Source organism: Oxyura jamaicensis, chromosome 18 (assembly GCF_011077185.1).
Source record: "Oxyura jamaicensis isolate SHBP4307 breed ruddy duck chromosome 18, BPBGC_Ojam_1.0, whole genome shotgun sequence".
NCBI classification, from domain to species: Eukaryota; Metazoa; Chordata; class Aves; order Anseriformes; family Anatidae; genus Oxyura; species Oxyura jamaicensis.
Genome location: NC_048910.1, coordinates 8,925,634 through 8,944,158, shown reverse-complemented (window position 1 = coordinate 8,944,158; position 18,525 = coordinate 8,925,634). Strand labels below are relative to the sequence as shown.

General features: G+C 40.6%; 2 protein-coding genes and 1 non-coding gene across 9 annotated transcripts in view; 2 read left to right on the top strand and 1 right to left on the bottom strand.

Moving 5' to 3' along the window:
* The window catches only part of TEX2 (testis expressed 2), a 48,601-nt gene extending 35,458 nt beyond the window's left edge, over nt 1-13,143 (top strand). For all 7 annotated transcript variants that reach the window (XM_035342054.1, XM_035342052.1, XM_035342051.1 and 4 more), the window contains 6 exons: nt 1,502-1,601; nt 4,877-5,009; nt 7,766-7,888; nt 9,714-9,923; nt 10,132-10,252; nt 11,098-13,143. In XM_035342054.1, the coding sequence (XP_035197945.1) occupies nt 1,502-1,601; nt 4,877-5,009; nt 7,766-7,888; nt 9,714-9,923; nt 10,132-10,252; nt 11,098-11,220 (810 nt within the window). In that variant the 3' untranslated portion in view covers nt 11,221-13,143. The remainder of the gene's footprint in view (nt 1-1,501; nt 1,602-4,876; nt 5,010-7,765; nt 7,889-9,713; nt 9,924-10,131; nt 10,253-11,097) is intronic.
* Nucleotides 13,144-14,120: 977 nt separating this feature from the next.
* Nucleotides 14,121-14,255, bottom strand: LOC118176045. Its single transcript, XR_004755265.1, has one exon. It is a non-coding gene; the product is annotated as a small nucleolar RNA SNORA76 (small nucleolar RNA).
* A 1,586-nt stretch (nt 14,256-15,841) lies between these two features.
* ERN1 (endoplasmic reticulum to nucleus signaling 1) overlaps nt 15,842-18,525 on the top strand; it is a 36,607-nt gene continuing 33,923 nt past the window's right edge. Inside the window, exon 1 of the mRNA XM_035342056.1 lies at nt 15,842-16,023. Coding sequence (XP_035197947.1) covers nt 15,946-16,023 — 78 coding nt within the window. The 5' untranslated portion in view covers nt 15,842-15,945. The remainder of the gene's footprint in view (nt 16,024-18,525) is intronic.

Here is an 18,525-nt window from a genome sequence, read left to right as displayed (position 1 = left end):
GTCTTTGAGATCAAAAACAGCAGAAGAATTTTTTTTAGATATCCAAAGCTCTGTAGAACACAACTGGGGGTAAATAAATGTGATGCAGACTTCCAGATCAGTTTCACAATCCATTTCATAATAGCAGCTTGACAAGTTACCTTTATCACTTCAGTTTCAAATGAACTGCATTAATTATTTATTTGTAAAGTTTCTATGTTAAAAAGTAGAAATATTGCTATATTTACTTTAATAACTTTTCAGTAGCTACACTTATCCTTAAACTTTACTGACTCAGGTCTCTATAGCTAGGGTTGCAGTACTTCTGTGTTTTTTTTTTCCACTTGAATTGTGAAGAGAAACTAAATGAAGATTCTGAACTTTAAATGAAATCTGCCATGGGAAACAGTAGATTGCCTTAAAGAGAGGAGATCAAGGAACCACAGTTATATACTGTTTTCCTATTAAATTCAGATGTTCAGTGCTTGCAGGTGAAGTTGGTGGGAGTAGCAATCAAGGGAAAGAGCCCTCTCTGAGGTGATAGGATATAATTGTACATTGATGTACATCGTACATCAAAAGGTGAAGGGAAGAGTGATGCTTTTGAATAGCTTTTGGGTCTTCCATTTGCATTCTGTAATGCTTCTGAACAGCAGCAGTTAATCACAGGCCTGTTTAGTTCCTGATGTTTGGGGAGGAGTTTGCCCCTTCCTAAAGGCAAAGGAAGATGTAGTCTTGCTGATAAAAGCTCTGAAACTTAGCTGCCAGCACCAGCTGTGAGGTAGTGTTGCTTGTTCTTTGGAAGATAAGCAGTAACCTAATTCTGCCCTGGCTGTTTTCGCAATTGTGACAGCAGGATATTCAAACGTGTCATTGGGAACAGCTGAGTGTAACACTGGGAATGGAGGATGGATCTATTTTCGATAGGTTAAAGCCCTATTTGTTCACAGGAGACAGAATTTCTATCAATTAGAAGTACTTACAAGTAAATAGATAACCAAATCACTGTGATACTCTGCCTCTATTATAATACTAAAATTATGGTACATATTTAAAGGCTAATGTGTTATGAAGTAATTTGCTATAGATAAAAATAGCTAAGACATTGATGGAACTGCAACTATAAAATATCTGACAGAACTTAAAATCCAAAGCAGTCTTTGATTTTTTTTATTCACAGTAAAATAGGATTTATACTTTGTTCTTGAGCTGTTTACATGATTTGACTACAAGGCATGCTGGAAGCTTAAGGTCAACAACTGCACCTAAATATAGCTTTAAAAACATTCTCTAAGTTCAGATGCTAAATCTCCTCCTAAAATACCATTTTGAAATTGAAAAATATGAAATCTTAGAATTTGAGGAAATACTGTAATTGTATTTGTGTTTAATCATATTTGTGTTCTTTCACTGGTGGCTCTTCCTCTCAATCCATTCCTTAAGCTTAACAATATTTCTGTCCTCAGGAAATGATGATCTGTAGTTCTATAATGTGGATTTGATTTTTACATTGTTTGTTTAGCTGCCATACTTCATGAATGAGCTAACACTAACTGAGCTTGACATGGGGATTGCAGTGCCGAAGATCCTTCAAGCCTTCAAACCTTCTATTGATTACAGAGGTAAAATATTGTTTCCTCTTCTGCTTTTGCTAGGTTTGTGCCTTCATATCTGTGGAGAACAGAATTTTAATCTGTTGCTCTTGCAGTTGCTTCAGTTTAAGGAAGGTACACTTAATAAGAACTTGTTCTGAAGGAATAACTGAATGATCTGTCTCCAACAACAGTAGCATTTGGCTTGGTATAAACATAATTCTATAGATAGAGAAATTAAGGAAATCTGAGCATGTCTTCTCATCGGAAAATATTACAGAAGTAAACTAAAATTAGCATCCAACAGATGTATCTGCCACTGTCCTGGACTACATAAAACAGTGCACATCTCATCAGGAGAGAAGTGATTCTGTACTGCAGCAGCAAAGACTTGGCTCTCCAGCAGAAGAAGCCCTGCTTTGAAATCAGGGATTCAGAAATTACAATTGTAATAAATCAGAAAACAAAAAATGCAGCATTGCTTTGAAAAAGAAATTCCATAATATATCATTTTTATATCCTCATTGTTTAATGTGATTTTTTTTTTTTTTTAGAGTTGAAGGACTTTGCTGCTGCTGATTTATAAATTGGAACTTTTCTTCTCCTTTCCTGTTTTTTTTTTTTTTTTTTTTTTTTTTTTTTTCTGGCTTACACTTGGTTACAGGAGGATATTTGAGGACACTCTTGCCACTTTAATACTTCTACAAAAAGAAAAACTTTGGTTAATTTTTTTTAGCCTCAGAAGTATTTGTTCTTCTACATGCTGAGGAGAGTTAGATAGCATCTTTCTAAGACATGTAATCAGAACGTTTTTGCACTTGGAATTGTTTCTGACTTTATTAAGGATTTCTTAACTTGTCTGCTCTTTATCCATTCACTTCTTTACTTACCATGTTGTTACACTGGACTGGAGAAGTGCGGGGGAATCATTTGACTTGAAGTAGAGCAGTTTCTAATTGGTCTAAAGGGAAATATTCCCTTGGAGGCCCTGTTGTCATACAGCTATGCATTACGTATTAGAAAAACAACTTATTTTAAATTGCTCTTCCAACTTTCAGATTAAGATAGCAAGACCAAAGCATTTTTCTTGGGTTCAATTGTGTGTTGTTTTTTTTTTTTAGTTAGACTGTTAACTGAGTGAAACAGATTTAAACATTTTTTGAATTCCTTTCTTGCTGTTCTAATGCTTCCCGTTCTGACCAAGGACTGTCGTTCTCAGTCATGAGATGAGGTTTAAGAGACTTCTTAATATTTTGCTTCAATTAATTACTGACAGCAGCAGTGAGAACAATTAACCCCTTTGGTTTCTTGTTCAAGTGACCCCGTGACAAGCAAACATTTTGTGAATGCTTGCTTGTAGAATGTAGAATTTGAAATCCTTTGTATTTTTTCATGTTATTGAATGACTTGAGCTCTTAGTATCTGAAGTTTTTAAGAGCTTAAAAGTGAGTAATTATGGAAGGAAATAACTTGTTTTGCTTTTGTACTTAAAAGCACGTATATAAATAAAGGGATGACAGTTTGAAATTTGTTTTCATAAGAATAAATTTATTTGTAAGTTGACGTATGAATTAATCGCACCTGCATGAAAAGCATGAAAAAATTCATAAAACTGTAAGCTGGTATCCAGTTTGAACACTGAAGATGGCTTTTTTGGAACCTCTTCAATACAATCAGTCGTTTGTGGTCACATTTTGTAAGACTTTAGATCTCAGACAGTTACTAGGTGTGATGTGCTTTGTACTTTTCTGTTGGTGCTTGATTACAGGATTTGATTATTAGGACTCTTAAAAGTAACTAAACATATTAACAGATAAGGGAAAAAATCTTGTTTCTCTTAATAGTCCTATTTTAGTGACAAGTACTCTAGTATTTACTATACTTCTGTCAAGGCTAACTCTGAATAAATTGTGCCATCTGCCCTGTTCTTCACACCTTCTCCCTCCCCTACTCTTAAAACAGTATTAAGTGTGAATCATGCTCATTCTTTGGTTATCTAAAAGGTCTCTCTAGCTGTTCTATTTCTGATGATCTCACTCCTACTTCATTATTGTAAAGAGGAAAAGTCTATGAAAGCTTCTGTTTGAGTTCTTGTGTTTTGTTCTAGTACAGAATTAGAAGACTGATGGAAAAGAGTAACTTGGGTTAATGAAGCAGCAACGTTCCTTCAGTACTGCTTCCTGTACATAAGCTCGTGTATCAATGACGTGGTCTTTGGGAGCTGCGTGTATTTCTGTTGATAGAAACAGGTCGAATCTGGGACAGTGTCATTCTTCTGACACACGTTTGCAGAAAAGATAACAGTTGTAATTTAATTGAAAAGTGGTGTCTCTCCTAGATCAGTCAAAACCAGACAGTAGTTGCCACGAATTGCACCCAAATAAAAGTAAGATGCATTAGTGGTCATGTACCAGATACTGGTGGGGCGTATTGTGTGCAGCTGCAATGTCTGGAAAAGGAAGATGCATAATCTGTGCTTAGTGGCATCTGATTTCTAATTTCTGGATCGCAAATACCCTACAGTTTTTTTTACTTAGTAAGACTGTGGGTGTCATTTATGAGGCAGGACATAATCTTGCAAGTATTCCTAAGATGATTTTTTGGGGGGACTTTGATAAGTGAATAGTCCGCCCAGACAATAGGATTTAACTTAATACTACACATCTAGAATTGTTCTCAGTAATGACTTGTGAGTCACAAGGAGAATGTCTATAGTTGAGTTAATTAACAAACAGTTTTGTACTTCTTTGATAAGCCATTGTTGGGAGCAAAAACAGACTGTGTGTTGTGATGTGTAAGAAGAGATTATTCTGGGATTTCAAGGTTTGTTCATCGGGGTCATATACTCCAGAGGAGTGTCCCCATTACAGTTTGGCTTGGAGCAGTACTGTAAGTAGTTTTTGAAGTGACCCCCTGATTGTATTCTATTTTCTTTATCTTGATTCAGATCTCTTAAGCAGTTTAGGTGTGCTCAAATCACGCTCCTTTTTTAGATCATGAGCTGTACTAGACTGATCTGTCTTGCAACCTGCCTTTGATGCATATCCCAACATTCAGCCTTGTTTTATAAGCTTAATAAGAACAGAAAACTTGCTTTTATAAGCTTTCAATATTTTGTGAATTAATGATATATCAGTTGGCAAAAAATACCTTTTTTCTCTTTGGAAATAGTGTGATGAGTAGACATTAAAAATAAAAAAAGTTTGGGCTCACATTAAAATTATGACAACTTGCTGAAATTGTTTTTTTATTATTATTTTTTATTATTTTTATTTTTATTATTTTTATTTTTATTTTAATTTTAGGACTTTGGATTGATTTGGAAATGTCCTACAATGGATCTTTTCTAATGACCCTAGAGACCAAGATGAACTTGACCAAACTTGGTAAAGAGCCTCTTGGTGAAGCACTGAAAGTTGGAGAGATCGGCAAGGAAGGGTAAGATTGCAGTGGTAGAGTCAGGCTTGAGCTTTCCTAGTGGAAAAGGTGGAAATATCCTTGTGCATATGCAACTCTTGCTTTGCACTTATTTACCTGCTATGATTTTTCACAAAAATCCTTTAATCTTATCGACCGAAACATGGGAGATAGAGAAGAAAATGTCTATACAGGTTGAATTCTTGTTTGTTTTTCCCATCCCTACAGATTTTTTGTGTGTTTTCATACCTGGCCATAATTAGGGGACACATTGTTTTCATATTTAAAAATGTGATTTCTGAGTGAGCAATAGGCCCACAGCAAGGCAAAATGTAAATGTCTGTAGCTAAGCAACCGGTTACTTTAAGGTGGAACTGCTAACTAACACTGAATGCACATGTTTCATGCTTGCTCTTATGTTTCACATGCTCAGGGCCGGGTATCATGTCAGCTTTACCAGCAGAGCAGTCTAATATATTCTAGTTTGAATGAGATTTATTTTTTTTCCCCTTAACTACAGTGGATATTATTTAAAAAGACAAACAACAACAACGAAAAAACTCAAAGACTGAGAAATATAGAAAAGTTTGAGTTTCATCTATGCTTTCTATTGTGTTAGTTCTTTTCACTGGCTTTTTAATTATTGGTTGACAATTGCTATGACAAATCAAAACTGTTTTGGATAGGCTTGCATCCTCAGTTGTATTGCCTGTAAGTCACGTGTGTTGGTTCCTTGTGCTCCTTTCTGTCATTTAAGAGCCTATATCACACTGCCTCTCGAGGTGCAGTAACCAAACCTCACGTAAGAAAGGCAGCTCTTCCTCCAGAAAGATGGGTTGAAGACACAGCGCCAAGTTTTAACTGTCCTTGTATATTGTCAGTATAAACAAAGACAAATTGTTCACTATTGCAGTCCATTCTATTGTTGCTGCTGTGTTACTGTTTAAAATAGAAATGAAGTGTGCTGTCATACAGCTTGATAATTCCGTCATGCACGCACTCTCAGGAAAATGCTGCTCTCACAAAGAAGCACAAGGGAGAAGAATATTTAATTGTTAGTCTTATGAAACAGATACAGTAGCAGGCTCTAACATACACAAGATTAGGCAAATGCAGGCAGGCTAAGCAGAGTTGCCAAAATTTCATACTGTAAGTGCTTTTTGCTATATTGTACCATGTAAAAACAAACTGACAAACAGTAATTCATCAAATATTGTGCAATCTGCTCAGGAATAATACTGTAGCTCCAAAGCAGTTTTCTGCCAACATTTATCTTGTATAAATGGTCCATTGTATGGATAGATCCCCTGAAATCTTACTAAAGCTTATTGTTTTGTTTAATAAGTGATCTTGTGGTCTTAACCAGTAGGTACGTGCTTGTGGAGTGGCTTGAGAGGGTCCTATTACCCAGGCACATAAATCACCTTTTTGTAAGATGGGTGGTATCTTTGAGCTTGAAAATCTCTTGGGCATGCTTTGACCTGGGTGGTATGATGTGCACAGGAAAGTGAAGTGAGGGCACACCCAGGTAAAAAATACGTAGTTTGATCTGACCTAAAAACATGAGCTTTTCTGTGCCTGAGAAATAGCTCCAGCATTGCTATTTGGGCCAGTGGCGTGTTCCCCCCTCCTTTTTCCCTCCCAAGTCCTCAGGGAGGTGGTTCAATTTGCTGTGCAGTTCCTCTTCTGCAGGTACAAATGTATCTCTGGGCAAGAAGAGGTTGATGATTTTGTTTCAGTAGCCTAGGTAGCAAATGCTTTGGTGTAGAGAGGCTGTGGGATTACTGCTGTTATTCTGAAGTAGGCAGTTAGGAAAGAGTGCTGTGCACTACTAGTGACTTGTCCTTTTACATTGGGACTTTGTGCAGCAACAAAGGGTTTGTACCACGTACAGAATAGCAGTCCTAGTTCGTGCATGCCTTGTGTGAGGTTATTAGACATTTCAAATAAGTCTGCAAGAGCACGCACACACAAATAAGAGAGAGAGAACAGCTATAAACTGCATTCTAAACAAGTTGTAGAATATTTGATTATAGTCTGGACAGCAAGAAACACGTGCTTTTGAAGCTTGTGTTGTGCAGCTATTTCACGCTCTTGCATTAGATAGAGACCTGTTAATACTGAAGTGTATTCACTGTATCCTTCTTGAATTTTAATCCGTTTAAAAGATTTGATTTTGTTTCTGTGATTGTGTGCAGAAATTCTCCCATAGTTGAAGTCTGGGAATTAGTTACCACTGTGTGACATTTTGTACCCGAACAGCAGAACTTGTACTGTAACAGCAGAAGCCCTCTCCCTCTCACCCCATGCTCTTCTCCTTATTACATTGTTTTGCCTTTTTCCATCTTAGACACTTTTTTTTCCCTAAAAAAAAAAAAAAAAAAAACAACTTAAATCCTATAAATATCATTCCCTCTGTCAGAGGAGGTTTAAACTTCACAACCTCGAAGGTCAGTTGCTTAATAAATGCAGTGGGGAAAGAAATACTTCCAGGAAAGACACCAAAGGGAGATTATAAGCCAAACTTGTGTGGGAGAAAATGATTTCTGGAAAACATCTTAAGAAATAAAACTTCCCAGGGTCACGTTAGACACTTCCTATTTAAAAAAATAAAGCAAAATATTAGGCCAGACTCTGGCTGTAGAGTCATAGAGTTTATAAAAGCAGAGGACATCTCAGAATCTTAAATAGAAATAGGTGTAATGGCAGTCAGAGCTGCATATGATGAATAGTTATTTAAGAATATTAGATTTGACCTGGAAATTGCATTCTTTCAGTTTCAGGCCAAGGGCGTATTGTCTTGCAGACAGTGATGAGGAATCCTCCAGTGCTGGGTCTTCAGAAGAGGACGATGCTCCTGAATTGGCGGGAGAGAAGCAGGTGACTCCAGGAGCAGAAGGGTAAACTGCCTACATAGTGCTTCTTGTTAATCCTACCCCCACTCCCCCTGCCTCCATTTCCAGACTTAATACTGTAACTTATGTCTTGGTCCAGTCCCATAATATTCCTCATGACAGGATGTCAGAGTGTGGGTATATCCAAGTAATGAAACAAACAAAACTCATACATGTCCAGAGCAAAGAACAGCAGTAATGCCATGTGTCACAAAACAAAAGAAAATAAACTTCTTGCTGTGTGTTTTGCTGTGCTGGGAGCATTGTTCACAATTCAGCACTTCTGCAGCATAAACTGTATGCTACTCCACTTGACACCTCCCGATTCCTTTGCTATTAGATTACACAGAGAGACGACTCTTGGTCCAGAGCACCTACAGGGAAATTCCCCCAGCCTGTCTTGTTTGGCAGCAGAGCCAAGAATAGAATTTTGTTTATGAACTTGAAAGACTGTTGGTGTACAGTATTATACCCATACTGATCCTGTTGATCCCTTGTTTCCAGTGTGTTCCTTAAGGCAGTATCAAACAACTGTTATTCAAGCCTGGCTTTCTTGCTATTCTTTTTTTCCTTGAAGGGCTTTGAGTATCTGGGCTATGCAATACTGCCCTCTGATGCTGCACGAGAATTCTAAAGAAAATTTCCTAAAATCAGTTTTGCTATGTTAGGTGTTGCTTTGGTTGCTGTTCTGATTTTTTTTAATTATTTTTTTCACTTTTTTACATTTGATTCAAATAATGTCATGTCAGTGAGAAATCTACAGTATGCCTGAGATTGTCCTGGACAATCACAGCGTTTACTATGTCTGAATGCATCTCAGTGATCTTTATAGTGAATATAACAGGAGGTTCAGTGCTGTATTTAAAATGTTGCAGGGAGTTTTCTTGGAGTTTCGCTCCTAAAACCTTATGAAAACTATGTGATGAATTTCAGTGATGCATTTTGTATCTTTAAAAATGTATAGATCACATGTAAAATAAAAAATAAATTCCTTACACCTTTCCCAAATCTGTATTGCTATCACTATAGAATCTGATGAGAGAGTATCTACTTTCTAGTTAACTTGAATGTAAATATAAAGTCTGAAATCTGAGTTCACCCCTTTTGTATCAGCTGAGGAGTTTCTTGTCTTGTGCTAAGGAGCACAAGCTCTGTAAAAGGCTGTATGAGCATGATTTTTTTGCAGGATAGGAAAACGTAATATCTTTAGCAAGGCTATTTCTGTATGTAACATTACAAACCACAATCAGGTATAATATAGTGTGTAAAGATACTAAATATGCTATTCTTATGGTATGTATTTCTGAAATGTAGGTATGAGACGAGACATGCTCAGTCTTAAAGCATCAGTTTTAAAACAACTAGGATTCCATCCACCTGGTATTATTGCCAGGAAAAGTAGCAGGCATCATTAACCATTTTTGCAATATGGCTGGGCCTTCTGTGCTGAGGATACGTGTGTGTATCTCACTGCATCTGTCCTAACAATTTTGTTAGAATGGTTATAGGCAAGTTGTCACTTCCCATGCCAGTTTGCTGGCATAAATGACATACGTTTATTTTCAATTTCAAAACAATGTGTTCCCCCCCCCCCCCCAGTACTATCCAGGAAAGATCAGTGCTCAGAATTTCTGCCAGAAAATTGTAGCAGGCAGAGTGATGCCTCTGCGTGTGTGCACTGGGAGGTGCTGCTTGGACATTTGAATATGCGCCAGTGTTTTGATACAAAAATTCCAAAACTCCAGTGATTTAAGAAGAATTTGTTAGGACTCTAGCAAATAATAGGTTTAATAAAAGTACCTTGATATACTTTTTGTATTCTCTATCAAAGGTATGTTGGAGGACATCGGACCAGTAAGATAATGAGAATTGTGGACAAAATTACTAAGTCAAAGTATTTTCAAAAAGCAACAGAGACTGAGTTTATAAAGAAGAAAATTGAAGAGGTCTCCAATACTCCATTGCTGCTAACAGTTGAAGTACAAGAGTGCAGAGGAATGCTAGTAATTAACATTCCACCTCCACCTACTGACAGAATATGGTAAGAGGAACTTACTGCAAGAGCTGTGCAGTGTTTCAGGTGCGTTACTTAATGGTAAAATGCAGCTGAAATGGGTTCTGGAAGAGGTACAATACAATGTAGTTGTGAATGAAGCATGGATTGCTGTTAAGAGGACATTGATAGATAAAACAGGTATATGCTTTGTTGGAGTGCTCATAATAAAACCTGTCCTGTGTGCTCTCTTAAGGTATGGCTTTCGAAGACCTCCCTACCTGGAGTTAAAAGCTCGGCCAAAACTTGGTGAAAGAGAGGTGACTCTGGTTCATGTAACTGACTGGATAGAGAGGAAACTGGAACAAGAGTTTCAGGTATGTTTCCTTAATAACATTTTGACTTAATGATAGTTTTGGTGGGTTTTTACATTTTTGCATGTCCCCAATTTATTTCACGACTAACGAGTGTTCTCCATTGTTCCTGTTCAGTGGTATGCATGTTAAAAATTCAGCTGAAACTGACTTCTGGGGTAGTCCTTAGACCACATATAGATAGACCTGGATGGAAATCTGGTTTAGCACCTGCAGAATGATTTTAATCTAAAAATGCTGTTTCCATGAAATAGGTGGTATGTCGGGATGTGTAGTACTTAAACAAAAACATGGTCCTAGGAGTTCTTAGATGGCAGAGGGTTATACTGTTGTCTAAAATTAAGACCATATGAAGCAGTAAGATCTCCCTTTACAAATTCCTGTAAAATAAAATAAAACAATGAGTGATGGTAGTGCCACCTGTAAAAACAAAACAAGAAACCTCTGAATTTGCAAGTACTTTTAGGACACACAAAGAGTTAACTGACCAGCTTCATTCCTATACAGTTGATGTGAAATCAAAGCTGTTTATTTTATTAGAAATGGTTTGATGTATGAGAGCTGAGAAAGCAGTAGAGTTGGTATGTTTCCTGTCATGGTACTCTTATTTAATGGGAAGTGTAGAGATCTTTGTATTTCTGAGCTTCGTCTACAACTGTAACACAACTAAATGGCTGCGGTTGGTGGACACTGTAGGGCTCTAATATCTAATATGAGCATTGACTCAGTGCTGAACTCGAGGAAGATGTATCTGGATTTTTTAAAAACTAAAATCAGAAAAAAAGTTTAAAATCAGAAAAAAAGTGGCATATGAAATGTAACTTGATTTAATTGCATCTTTTCCACAGAAAATCTTTGTCATGCCAAACATGGATGATGTCTATATTCCTTTAATGCACTCAGCCATGGATCCCCGCTCCTCTACATACCCTACTAAAGATCTGATCACAGAGGCCCCTGATCAACCATAACATGTGAAGACTCTTGCAGTTTACAGTATTATAGACGTTATTCTCATGGTTTTATAAACTGTGCTGTAGTTCTCATCCTCAATTTGTGCCACTTTTTTCCCCCCTCCCAAGGACTGCCTAGAACCATACCTTTGTGCTCACTTGCCTGGTTATTGTTCCTGTGTACTTCAGCTACATGAAGTGTCATTCCATTAAGCAGTTGATTTATTTTTGTACTGGCTACCATCAGGATTTTAACTCAGAGGCTAAGATGACCTGTTCTTTGGGGGAGGGAGGGAGAACCTAACTATAATAGATCAAGGAGCTTGTTGACACAGCTTTTTTTAGCTTGTTTTCATGCTATGCTAGTATGCATTAAAGCATTGAAAGGTTGTTTGGCAGCAAAGGAACTGCGTGCCAAATGGAAAAAGTCCTAAATAAGGAATGAATTTATAAAAACTGGAAGAATATTTTTCTTTCTCAGGCAGTTGGAGGTGTAGAATGAACTGTTTTATGTTCTTTCACTTCTGCAGTCAATAGCTTGTGTCAAGCAATCAAAATATGAAATGCTTTCAGGATAAAAGAATGTAATTTGGATGTATAGGTAATATTGTGATTCAATGTGGTATATACATATTACTTTTTTCATATAGAACTTGTGCTTTTTTTTGGGGGAAGCAACTAGCCATAAAACACACACACACAACTATCAGCAAAGGTGGGACTGTCTTTTGTAAATGATGAGAAAAAAGTTGGTAAAGCCATGAGACCAAACTATAGCAAGCCGCCTTATAGTGAGGTACAATCACCTTGGTTCATGATTAATTCTGAATGTTTATAAAGACATGAGCACACACATGAAATGTCTAATACTGCACATTACCAGAAGTACTTAGTTACCCTACTGTGTATAGAGCCTCCTGCTACAATGAAATACACTAAGTTTTTTCTTATAGGAGAGTTTGTTGCTGTGACTCTTTCCATTGCACTGTGTTTACATGCAAAGAGCATGGGACCAAATTCTCACATTACAGCTGTGCAGCTCTGGGCATCAAAGTGCCTGGTGTTTGTGAAAACAGCTGTAATGGAAAGATTTTGACCCCTGTGCATTTTTTTGACTTTGTGAAATAGGAATTCAAGTATTGCAGTTGTTCAAGCTGATCATGATATAATTAAAGACTGTTTGTGCTAATTAATGGCCAAAACTAAGGGGGGATGGGAAACTGCCTTTTATTTCTATCTGATGATTCATGAGTAAATGTATGCAGTAAATTCAATATTTGAACACTACATATCCACTACTACACACATGTAATATTTCTCTGATACTCAGTGTTGCCAACAGTTCATGGATGTCAGAAAACATTTTAGTTTACAAAGAAGGTGAGTTTTGGCTCTCCTTTTATAACATAATTTGCTTTTTTTTAGAAGTAATTTTTTAAGAACTTTTTTGTACGTTGTGTTGTCACATTTGATGTAAATCAAAATTTCCACGTGTAACTTGATGATTTACCATCTCTAAATGAAGCTATTATATTGAAGGTTTTTTAAACAGCACCTTGCCTGAAACATAAAAGAAAACTAGCATTTAATATATTTAAAATTAATTCTATATTTGAACACCTATTTTGGTTACCTTTATTGAAATATTAGTATATTTGTTACCTGAACTCCTCCTTGACCATTCCAGGCTGTGTATATTCTGGGTTTTGCTCTGATTATGTAGGCATTATTTGCCTTTCATGAAGTCTGCATGTCTTGTACGCAGGTCTTTTATATGATTTAATTTTTATGTGCAATAACTAAAGTCAAAGGACTAGATGCACTAATGTGTAAACAGATTTAGATTATTACACAAGATTGTCATATTGCACTTCATAAACTGTGGGTAACTACAATCTGCTTGCTTTGTTTTATTAAATAAATCTATCTCATGTCAAACAATTATTCAATTAAAACTTATTTCTACATAGTGCTTAGCCACCTTCTTCGGCAAGTTGCTTCAAAAATGCAATTATAAGAGCAAGTTACTAAAATGACAAGTGCGATATGAGCACTTTCGGATTTTTTAGTTGTAAGGGATATCATATGATGATTTTAGGGTTAAACAATTCTTACCCTTTAACTTTTTAAATAAAGGCTTTATACAACTGAAATTCAATGCACCTTAACAGTCTGACTCCCCCAGTCTTCTCCCCTTTATCTATACTGTATTTGTTGAGCCAGCTGTTCACTACAACTGTATTTACACTGAAGCATATACTTTAAAAACCTGCTTTTAAAATTATACGTTGTGCTGAGAATTCTGAAATGATTACTAGGAGTAACCCCTGTAGTAGGTTTAGTGTTAAAACTTCTCTGATTTTAAGTAGCTCTAGCCCTTCTAGACCCTGCAACCACTCTTTTGCCCAATGCTCTTGTCGGGGGGGTACAGATGTCCTTTTTTTTTTTTACATACAGCTATGGTTTTGCACAACTCCATTCTCCATTACCTGCAGGATGTCAAAATCACAGATATTAAAAAATAGAAAAAAACTAAGAGGCCATAGGATTAGTTGCAGCTTGTATCACTGGATTTAAGTTTGCATTTTTTCCCCTCAAAAAGGACTCCAAAGGCTCAGCGTTAGCATACAGAGGGCTGCATTTCTGTGGTTTTATCATGCCCTTCACCCAGAGGCTTTATTCCAACGACGGCTAGGACTTTTGCTGCTTATTAGCTTTTATTTTTTGAACTCCCATTTACAAACTGAACCCTTACCCCCTCCCCAAGGAGTTGTGCAGGGCTCTGGGAAACACTCATGTTACAGAACACGGTTCCGGAGCCCGAGAACCCGGCTCCCCTTTCAGGGGCAGCGCAGGGCCGCTCCCGCTCCCTCCCCTCAGGCCGCGCCGCCATTTTGTGCGGCCGCCGCCCGCCCGCGCCCTGTACCTTGCTTCTAAAAGCGCCGCCCGGGCCGTGCCGAGCGGCACCAGTTATGAGCAAGGGGCTCGCTCTGGCACCGCTGCTTGGCCGGCGGCGCCGCGGGCAGGGCGCCCCGCCGGCTCAAAGGCGGTGCAGGGAAAAGGACGGACGCGGACAAGAACCAGACGGACACGGTGGCGGAGCATACGCAGCTTTATTCACCCGGACGCTCCCCGCAGCTTTGTTCGCCCGGTCGCCGCACGGCCCCTGCAGAAAGATACGGAACAAAGAGCAGAGGTTAGGGACACCGCATGTGGCGGCCGCCCCGCGGGGTGCGCGGCAGCCCGGGCGCTCAGCTGTGGGTTTACTTCACAGTTGTCAGCAGTCTAACACGTGTCAAGAGACATCAGCGCAGCCCAGCAACCCCCACCGTCCCCCCGCCGACCACGGCCCACACTCACCCCATGCCCCCGCGCTGACAGAAAGGACCGTCCCTCTCCGGCGCTGCCCTTTATAGAGCGGAGCCGCTCCGCGTCCCGCCCCGCCTTGCCTCACCCAGTAGGAGCCTGAGCGCGGCGCCGCGGGGAGGGACGGGCCGAGCCAAGATGGCGGCGGGGGCGTGAGAGGAGGGTTTGAGGGGGCCTGGCCCGCCCGCGCTGCCCGCCTTCGCCCGCCTTTTGGTGCCGCTGAGGAAGAACGGTATTGTTTAATTTACACGGCTGTTCAGTTCTCTGGGTTAACCCTTCGAGATTGTTAAGAAATAGCGCTTCAAAGTGCCAGCGCGTGGTTCCCCCCTTGGGCCTGGGCGGCGGTTCCTCAGCTCCTGAGGAGCGGCGCCCGGCGGGGAGCAGTGCTGAGGGAAAAAACAGTCCTTTTTTAAAATACCACGACACGAAACGCAGCTTAAAGCCAAAAAAATCCCGTGTGAAGAGGTAAAAATGGCCAAACTGGCCGGGCAGCGGCCAATTTGGGGAGGGGGCGGCGGGGCCCAGCAGCCTGTGGCTGCTCTCCGTGCTCACGCAACGAGTGCTCGAAGCGCCCTGAAGGAACCCATCGGTACCAGGGAGGTGACATTTCCATAGCTCCAGGATGGTTTTCTGTATTCAGATTAGTGTGTTAGGTCGTAATTGTGTCTCCTCACAGTCAAAGGCATGCTTATGGAAGGCGGGAGTTGCCAGGGCCGATCTGTTGGGTACATATTGCACACTGAGGACTCGGTGTGCTCTGCAGCTCCGCTAATGATATCAGTATTAAAAAGCAAACAGCGCGTAGCAAGGACAAAGTGGCTTTGTTATATAAATAGACGCCTGAAAGCTAGGTCTTTGCCAAGTGGTGTAGATTTACTCTTTTTCTTTTCCAAGCCTCTTCCATTTGATTCGGCATTTGTTTATCTGTGCGGAGGAGCTTGGACCTTGTTAATGGCTCGGGGGGGCACGCTGATTTTGCATTTATTTAAGGCATCAGTGGGCATAACAGGCTCAACGTGATTTTGTCAAGAGCTATGCCAAATACATTTGGCTTGATGTACACCGAAAACGATAAAACCAAGGCGGCAATTACCCGAGGCGGAGGGCTGCTGGGCGAGCCTGCCTCCTCCCTGCACTTAGCACCCCGCAATGCCGAGGGGGGCAGGCGGGCGATTTCTCCCTGGCTGTACGCTGGCCGGCGGCAGGGCCGGGTAGAGGCGCTGGGATCACGCCAAGCCGCGGGGCCGGGGCTGACGTCGGGGCCCGAGGCCGGGCGGCTCCGCCCCGCCGTGCGGGGAGCGCCGGGGAGGCCGGCAGGAGGCGGCGCGGCGCGGGGGGGAGCCGCCGGGCGGCCCGGAGCCCCCGCGGGTGGCAGCCATGGAGCCGCTCCGCCGCCGCCACCTCCTCCTCGTCAGCCTGGGCGCGCTGCTGGCGCTGCTCCTGCCGAGGCCCGGGGTAAGCGAGGCGAGGCCGGGGCTCGATCTCCCCGCTGGGGCCCGGGCGCGGAGGGGGTGGGCACGGCTCAGCCCCGGTGTAGCGGCACCCCCGGGCCGCGGGAGGCCTCTCCGCCGGCAGGCCGGGCCCCCAGCAGGGGAGGGGAGCGGCCCCGGGGGGCGGCGGGGCTGTGCCGAAAGTTGGCCGTGGGTACGTGCCCACCGCCCCCGGCAGCGCCGGTGCTTGCGAAGCCGGTGCCGTTAATGCCCGGCCGGGGGCTGCGGGGGCGGGCGGGCTGTAGGGGAACGGCCCCGGGCAGCTGGGAGCTGGCTGCCGCTGTAACCGGGGTGGTTTAGCTGGGGCTCCGGGCCGCGAATATAATCGTCCCTGGGATATAAAAATAGAGCTAATTTCCCGTAAAGTTATTGATAAAAGTAGGATGAGGAAACTTTTGCAAGCCAAAACTGTGTAGGTGTATAGTTGAACTAGTGAGACGCTGGATCTTCAGTCTGTCCCGTTGCTGTATCATAGAATCACAGAAGGGTTGAGGGTGGCAGGGACCCCTGAAGATCATCTGGTCATACCCCCCGGCTCCAGCAGGGTCACCTATCGCACATGCCTAGGCAGATATTGAGTATGTGCTGAGAAGGAGACACCATACACCATCATTTATCTGCTAGACTCTTACCATAAGGAGAAGGCCTTGTTTTCTTTCTGAAAAAAATAGTATGTATACCTATATATATGCTGATGTTCAAATACAAATGATTAGCTGCATGCCTGGGGAAGGCTGCTGAATGTCATCTTGGGACACTTTGATCGTTCTGCTTCCAGAACGAAGATAGCAATATGTGTTAAATTTATAAATGATTGGTTGGTATCCAAAAGAGACTACAGTTCTACCTGCATTCAAAGGTGAAAGACAAGGTGTACAAGTCACTGCACTACAAAACCTCTTTAAGAAGTAACCAGTTTGATCATAAGGTATTGCAGGGAGCAACAAAAGCAGGGGCAATAGTGAAGCTGGTCCAAAGCAAATGGAGTTCTGAACAGATCATTTGTACGGAGAAAATCATTTTTAAACTGTGCCTTAAATTGTGTGCTGTCTGTCATGTATGAACTGAGATCGTATTCAAAAATTCAATTCTGAAAGGTGTTCTTTGTAAATTCTCAGGATCGGGAGACAATGGAAAAGGCCAGCTGGCATTTGCTATTCTATTATGCATATTCTATTATACCTGAATGTAGCAGAGGAACGTTTTAGGCTGTGTGCTTTGATGGATTGCTTATTGTTACTTGAAAACACTGGTGTAATATATGGGGTTATCGTTCTGGTTAAGCAAAGCTGGAGGCTTTGTTTTTCATCTAGGATATAAGAGCTCCACTCCCCTTCTTTAAAAGTAAACATGTTTAGTAGTGAAGCTATGTAACATATCTGGTGTTGTTATTTGATTAGGAAACTGAAGGAAAAAAAAGCCTATCAACAAAAAGTACATTAAAGTCGTTAGTGGAGAGTGCTAATGGTTCTAGATTACAATATTGGCAGTTCAGACTAGGAACATTTTTCTACCATTTATGATTATTTTGTAGTTGAGGTGATTTTGAGTTCTAGGCAAGAATAAAACTGTAGTTCCTCAGAGAAGAGGGGGAACTTTTCATTTGCATTACTTTTTCTTTGTCATAGTCTGGGCTATACAGTTCTACTGAGATCTCTTCAGGGCCTTGATAGATTTGGGGTTCAGATTTTGCAAGGAAAACACAGATTTACAGTACACAAAGTCTTAAAAATAGTACTCGGAATACTAAGAAGTAGTTTGAAATACTTCTTTATTTACAAATCTGATCTATGAATCGACAAATTAATACTAAGTTCTGTATGATTTTTACTTGCAGAGTCACAAAAACCTAGGTTTGGGCCCCAGCAGAATTCAGCACTCTCATTCTCCGGCTTTCTCTCCTCTTGGTCTCCCTGCCCTCCCATCTCACCTCGCTCAGTCTGTTGTTTGATTCAAGGTTCTCCCTCTCTTGGTTTCTTTTCTCAGCTCTTTCCCTAGTCTTCTTGTGCTGCCAGCTGTTGTCCTCACCTGGATTTCCAAACGGAAATCTGTTCTGCCCTTCAGTCCCTTTTCATAACTAGTTTTCAGTTCTTTGAACTTTGTCTCAATCAACCCATTTAACTGCAAAGGATTATTAAAAATTTGTAACATCACTTGTGTAATAAATACCCATGAAAAAGACTGGCATACAATTCTTTTTATTGAGGTAACATGAAAAATACAAGATTATCTAAAGATCTGTGCAGAATGTGTTTGATACAAGTTTCTTTTACGAGTATGGATGATGGTTTGCTGCTGTTTATTTTCTTTGCTAATTGTACTCTTTCTTACTTTATATCCTGACTAAGACTGTTTTCCTATAACTTATATGTTCACTAAAGGGATTTTTCTCCTGCCTTTTAAGACAAAATCCTGTTCCTTATTATTTAAGTAACACAATTTATTGCTCTTGTAATTGCTCTAGCAA